The 7559-nt window shown below is 33.9% G+C and overlaps 1 protein-coding gene across 1 annotated transcript in view; it reads right to left on the bottom strand.

Moving 5' to 3' along the window:
- Positions 1 to 1536: 1536 nt before the first annotated feature.
- Positions 1537 to 7559, bottom strand: part of LOC106466100 (toll-like receptor 13) — a 16258-nt gene continuing 10235 nt past the window's right edge. The window contains exon 2 of the mRNA XM_022394055.1: positions 1537 to 5644. Within this exon, the coding sequence (XP_022249763.1) occupies positions 3198 to 5639 (2442 nt within the window). The 5' untranslated portion in view covers positions 5640 to 5644 and the 3' untranslated portion in view covers positions 1537 to 3197. The remainder of the gene's footprint in view (positions 5645 to 7559) is intronic.

A 7559-nucleotide genomic window follows, 5' to 3' on the forward strand; every position in this document is an offset into this window, starting at 1 on the left:
CAATTTATTTCACTAAAAATGATAACAAAAGCCATATATTTCTATTGGCCGACTTTTCTGTAATAGTAACAAGACATAACTTTTAACACAAGGTGAATTTTGACTAGTTACTTAGGAAACGCCAAGATAATTCTAAGAACTAACGTTGCTTAGGATTATATTTAATCCCAAATTCCATAAAAAATCCCAGCATGCCAAATCACAGACACTTCATTAGATCAATCACACTAGCAGAAAATGAGAGACTAAAATTCTGCACTGTTCTTATCTTTCTACGTCACCATTCATTAATATAGTGATGCCAGCTTAATAACTTGATTGACGAAGACGCCGCGAAAAAAATATAGTATGTTTCTGGATTGATATTTTGCTGTGTGCAACAAGTTTAACAATGAGATTAGACCAAGATGAGGCACATAGAATCCGTAAGTAAAACTCTCTGTACTGGAAATTTAAAAACATTACTTGAATACACCTGAATAAAAGTTTATTAAAATGAAAAGTTATGAAAGGGTTAAAGTTATAACAATTGCATAAAATACCAGAAACAACTCTGATGTATTGATAAGGCGGGGTCAGACAAAGACAACAGCATGTAATAAGAACAAGTTCTGTGTGAACAAACCTAAAAACAGAAATTATTTTACCAAAGAAAGTGCACGAGATAAACGGTGACGATAATTAAAATCACTTAGAAAATAAAACTTGGATATCACTCTGCTTATACAGAGTGGCCGTTGATTTTCCGATGTAATCCCACAAAAACAAGATGAGTGTCATGATATAAAATACTGTTTAGTTTAGATATTATTGATTGATTAATGTTTGTGAGTGAATATTTTATTATTGTTTAGTTTTGTTAATAATTCACTGATGTTGAGACTATCGAAAGTCGTGTGCAACACATTGTCGTCGAGAGTATAAAAGGCGGGCAAACGATTAAATGATAGACATATAACTAGAGTGAGACGAGTGGAAACAGCAGACAGATAATAGCATACAAGAGTAAAGTTACAGGCCAAGGAAAAGTTCGGCGTGAAGTTAACTACCGTAGAAGTGATAAGCCTAACGATTGACAGAAGCTTAACGTTTAATATGTCAGAGTAAACTAACAGTAGGACAGGAAATAATAAAATTAATTTATTCGGTCAAAATGTGGTTCTAAAGTATTTGAATCAGCCTGAGTGACAAAAGGAACAGAGAATCTTCAGAAGAAAGAAGATCAAACGATTACGGTAACTCGCACCACAATTGTAAGTGAATCACACACAGAATACAGGTGCGTTAGTGATAGAGAAAAGAGTTTGTCTTGTCAACTGAAATTCTAAAGTAATTGAATAAGCCTAAGTGGACTTTTGACAAGAAGAAGATAACTATATATGCATACATATAGTGTTTATGATATGCCTATGATCTCTATAGTATGAAGAATTTGTTGTACATACGTTTAACTTGTTCCGAATATATATATTATTTTGAAAATAAGTGCGTGCTGTTCATTTATCGTTGAATTTATCGCTAACAAGTCACAGACACCTACTGTAGAATAATCCTAAGCCTAACAACAACATAGTATATATCTATACTCTGAAGAAATATAAGTAAAAGCCTTTTATTTGGACAAATGGAGTAAAAAAATTAAATAATGTTAAAATCTGACAATGAGGATCGAGAGTAGGCTGAAAGGAGTGAGGTTAGTATCAGAGTTATTGTTAGGGACGATACACTTAATCTGAAAAAATCATCAGCCTCATTTTCGTTAGAAAAGATGCTGAATGGCAAGGTACAGCTTCACTTTCACTGGTAAATCCTGTAGTTTGGAAAGATCCCAAACCCATTGTCTTACAATAATTAAAAGTGAGGAAATACGTTACGTAGAGTACATGATGGAAAGCGTGGCTAGTAGCATTGGTGAGTACATGATGAAAAGTCAAGCTAGTAACAATGGTGAGTACATGATGAAAAGCCTAGCTGGTAACTTTGGCGAGGACATGGTGGGAAGAATGACAAGTATTATTGGTAGTTGCTTTGGCGACAACATGTTAAAATATACTTGATAGAAATGGTGACGAATTAGTAGAACGCTTAGTTTCTCTAGTAATGATACAGATTGAAGTCTTAAGCTCTGGAGTGAAGTGTTTCGTCGGCAATGGCAACTAAATATCTATTATTCGAAATATTCAGTTTAAACACCAACTAAAGAAATCAAAACCCATCACAAATTTTCGAGCAAACGTCTTCATCAAGTAGTTATTTTGCTTCTACGTTACATTAATGAAAACGTGTAGATCACTAATACTCTCTTTTTGCCAACATATATTATCTTAGCCTTTTTTTTTCTACGAAAAATAAGAGAAACCATTCCATTACTTATCAAAAATATGTACATATTTGTAGTCGTTGTAAAGGTATATTCTATACTTTATTTGATATTAGTTTATTGAAAACATTGATTAAAGTGTTTAACATATATATACGTAATATATATATTTAACCGTATTTATTTATATCTTCAGAATTACATATGATTTATTAGAAAATATTATTCTACATTTTAGCTTAGCATTTGAGTTTAAGACTAAGCTAAGTCTCCTGAAGTGATTAAATCTCGCAGATATTGTTAGGATTACTGCCGAAAATATCGTTAAAATCTAGAGCATCCAACTGATATATACCAATGCATTTTAATCATTATAAGATTTTGCTTTATAACTTCACTTACACCTGATTAGAAAGACATGTTAAATTAACCATATTAAATATTGGCTTAATATTTTGTTTTTATCTCTTTATGTAATTTGCTTTGATCAGAAATTAATAATAATAAGTCATCACTAAATGTTCTCCACAATTTTAAGCAGGTTATTCATCAGTAAGTGCCATTCATATTATCTCCAATCTTCTTGAATATCACCGTTCTCAATCAATTGCAACTATATCAATTCTCGATGTCTTTGAAAATATGTGTTGTTCTTTGTTCTTTCTTTTCCAATAAATGTTATGCATCAAACTGTGTGCACAAAATGCTCTCAACTTTAAACATTTATTGAAGATTCCTCTGAAGAGTACTTTTTGTGAAAAGACTAACCAAGAAAATGTCCACAGAAAGTTAAGCATTTCAAATTCCTTAAAAAACTTTTCCTGACCATTTAAGTATTGAAAGGGGTTACTAAAGGTCAAAATCGGCCATTATCGCTTCATTTAGACACGGCATTTATTAGTCTTAACCAGAAAAGCTTTTGTTCATCCTGGGTCTGTGGCCATGGGATGTACGTCCTTGTCTTGATTAAGTATTTTATGTTCTTGGTAAGTAACTTGTCATTCAAGTCATCAAAACGAATCAACACCAACGCATCACGATCATCTTCAAACAGCCTGTGTTGCGCCATGTGCAGTTCAAACATACACCACTTACTGTTCACAAAGGACTTTGACAGAATGAGAATCGTCTTTCTGCTCTTTACGATCGCCTGGAGCACATTTTCTGTTATTGGTCTTCCTACATCGAAATCTCTTTCGTGGATACATAGACGAAGTTTCGTTTCTTTGTTTTCTAGCGCAGGAAGAAGCTTCTTAGATACCCAAGCTACGTCATCTTCGCTATAGGAAATAAAGGCATCGTACAAGAACTCTTCACTTTCGTTGGTTTCTCGGAAGTGTTTTACTTTTGTGCGAATTAAAAACCACCAGTATCTAATATACCAACGGTAGTAATATCCAACGAAGAGAACTGTTACCACCACAGCTACTAATGTTGCAATGGAAGAGGTAAGAACCAACTTAAGATTGACAACGTATGTGATACAATGTTCTGTTGGAATCTTCACAAATACAAGAAACTTGCCTTCTAAATCTTTTGGGTTCTTGCACGAATACTTTTCAGGAAAACGATGTAAGTCTTTAATGGTAACATTAGTGCTGTTTATCCATCTCTGGAAACTTTCCATCCCGCAAACATGACAATCATATGGATTACCAGACACGTCTATTTCTTCCGTTACTTTTACGAAATCTTGTAACATTGCTTGGGTCACATATCTAATATCATTTTTTTCTAACCGTAAAACTCTTAGTTTTGGATTATTCTCAAAAAGTGATTCATTCCAAGGTGCAATGACGTTGTTTGAAAGAAAAAGAAGTTCCAAGTTTGAGGATCTCGAAAATGTTAGAGAGTCCATAAGCCTTATATTATTATTACTTAAAATCAAAACTTCCAAAGATGGCATCTTATGAAACGGGTACGAATAGCTTCTTAAAATCAAGTCGTTTTCCCTTAAAAATAAGTATGTGAGATTTGTGAGGCCGTGAAATGTATTATTACTCAAATCTCTGAAATTGTTGTAATTTAAGTTCAGACGCTCAAGGGATTTCAAAGGTTCAAATGCGAAATCTTCTATTTTAGTTATTAAAGTTGCGGATAAATCCAATTCCTTTAAGTTTTCAAGACCATTAAAATGAAGTCTGTTGACTGAAGATTTTATTGGATTTGACGCAAGATTAAGGTATTCTAAATTCTTTAAAGTTGAAAAGCCGTTAATTTCCAAAAAGAATCTGTCCGAGTGCCAATCACCAACGTAATCGCTAACAACAAGTTTCCGTAACTTGGTAAGAGGGCGTAACTGGTTTTGCCCTATGGAGACGAGTCTATGACGTTTAAGAAATAACACTTCCACACCGGGTACCGTGTACAAAGATTTCCCCAAGTCTTCAACAGAACATGAGGTCAAGGATAATGTCCGTAAAGATGGAATGTTTGGAAATAGTGCGATATTCAAAAAGTGATTATCATCGAGATACAAAGATTCGACAAAGGTATTAGAAAGAGGTGAGAGACTATCTGATGGAAAAATTGCCAATTGTGTGAGATACGCTAGTTTAAACACTTTTATTTGTGTGTACTGTAGACCTAAAGTAACGTTTTTCAAAGCCTTTGCTGATAAAATATTCGATCCCAAATCTAAAGTCTTCAGATTCGATAACACCCCTAAAGAACCATTCTCAACTGTTTCCAGAAAACAATTATTAATATTCAAGTCCCGTAGAGAACTATTGCGCAGGTCTTCTACGTCATCGAAGCGTATATAGCGAATTAATTTGTTATCAGAAAGATCTACCTTCTCTAGGTGTTTTAACGTTGCAAGGGCCAAAGATATGACCCCAAATGAAAGAATTAAATTACCAGAAAGATCTAAGGTCGTTATATTTGGAGTTTCAAGGAAAAGTTTCGGGTGTAATCTTTTAAGGAAGTTATTGCTTAAACCTAAAAATTCCAAACGAGAAAGTCCCTTGAGAAACTGTGGCATAATCTTAAAAATTCTGCTGTTGTACAGTTCAAATCTTCGCATTTGCTTTAAATGAGAAAATAAGGAACGATCCAGTATAGTGTAGTTTCCTTTACCGAGACTAAGCTCGTACGTTTGCTGGGGGACACGATAGGCCACCACCTCGATGTTCGCCCCACGACAGTACACTCGAAGGTGCCCCGTGTAAGTGGACAGAGTGCAAGTCGGGATTGCAGTAACGTTAGCGTGACTTCTAAAAATTTTCAGTCTGTTTTTAAATTCTGGAGACTGCTGATCTTCCTGGAGATTTGTAGCATAGATAAGTGTTAGGACAATAAAAACTCCAGCCAGCAGCATGGTTTCTGGAAGAAAAAAAATACAAAAAATTTTACAAAAGGCCCTGGACACAGAATAGTTTTCGAACATTTTGACATGCTATTTATTGTGAAATAAAAGGCAATAGTGAATCATATTCTGATGTATTAGTTCGGTTATTGGCTGAAGACTTTCTTAAGTCCTTACATTTAAGCAGCAGTGAATTTCTCCTTAAAGAATTAAAGGTATACTCATTTTTCTTAGTACCTCAGTGTTGCTGTTTGGTTTTTTTCGCAAAGTTACATAGCGGCTATCTGCGCATTCTCCACTGCGAGGAACCAAAGTCCAAATGTTAGCGTTGTAAGTCTTTATGGTTACTACTGACCCATTACAGGACTTGGCCTCACGGTGTATAGAAAACCACATTTTCTGCTAATTAACGGTACCTATTCCCAAAAAAGTAACGACACTCAGAAATGCAGTACAAAAGAAGAAGAGATACTCCACTTAGAATTCCAATAAATGTCAGTACCGAGATTCGGTAGAAACAAAGAATTTCACACCTGTGCATAATTAAAACTATTCTTTATTAATACCGATGACGTCAGAGACTGCTGAAGTCTTTACTATCACAATTTAATCACAATATAAAGTTGTACTACAAGATTTGAACTTCTTTGTTATCTTGCTTCTTTCACAACAGGAGCTCGAACTATGCTCACCGTGACAATAAGCCCACGTACACCAGTTAGGTTGAAAACTATCCTTGTAATGAAACAAGATGTGCAATACATACAAACAGTTGTATTAGTACAAATACATTTAGGTGGAGCTGGTTTCGAAGCCAAAAACTAAGAATACTGATTCTAGTGATAATTTCACTGAACCAACTAGTTGGGGAATTTCCACCACCACCAAGTCAACGTTGAAATAATTGTTCTACTAAACACAGAAGTTACAACATCAAGTAAACTGTGAAGATAATCAACTATCAAAAACGAAATAGAAATTACATAGATGGCAACAATACATTGTACATCAGAAGCCAACTACAAAAAATTCCAAAAAGGTGAATTACAAGTAACACCGAAGGTAATACAATGTAAATAGAAACCAAATACAAAAGGTAAAGTAAAATCACACAGTGATGGGAATATATTATAAATCAAAATCCAACTCCAAAAGGTGAAGCAGAAATTGCACAGATGACAATGATACATTTGTGACGGATTATTATTATATACTTATTTTAATATCGACGTTTGTTTAGATTAAATTTATATTTATAAACATGCATAACTTATACTGTTAAATATGTATTGCGAATCTCCCGCCTATTCTCTAAAGTTGTAGAAGATTCTCGAGTGTAAGAATCAACAATATATGTATGTACGTAAATGCTTAATGTAGCTTTGTATTGTTATGTAATCTATATTTTCTAGAAAGTCTCCACACGCCTATAAATATAATCAACGCGACGCGCCAAAAAAGTAGTATCTATTATTGGTTTGCTATAGTTGGTATGCTATATAATTTGGAAGCTATAACTGTGATTGTTATAATGATTATTAATCGGAAAACTTAAGATATTTGACCAGGAACATTTATAGATTTCGAACGTTACACACCATTTAACTTCAGTGGATTCACATCGGACATTAGTACTTTTACGAAAACATCACCTAACGTCACAGGTAGGAAAAATTTTGGCGCGTGATCAGCGAGACCTGAAGAGCTAGCTTCCTATTAAGTGAATTGTACCTATGTCAACTCGAAATTAACTCGCTAATCGTGAACCCTCGATAAGACATCAAGGAAGTTATAGACAATATAAAGAAGACTTTATATTGCTTGTAAGTTTGTAAAACTTTTGTATATATATAATTGTTTGTAATAACTATTTGTAATAACTTATTGTAAATTGTATTGTTGTTTGTATATTAAAACGCATTTGTGTTAAAA

This window comes from Limulus polyphemus, unplaced genomic scaffold (assembly GCF_000517525.1).
Source record: "Limulus polyphemus unplaced genomic scaffold, Limulus_polyphemus-2.1.2 Scaffold2150, whole genome shotgun sequence".
NCBI lineage: Eukaryota > Metazoa > Arthropoda > Merostomata > Xiphosura > Limulidae > Limulus > Limulus polyphemus.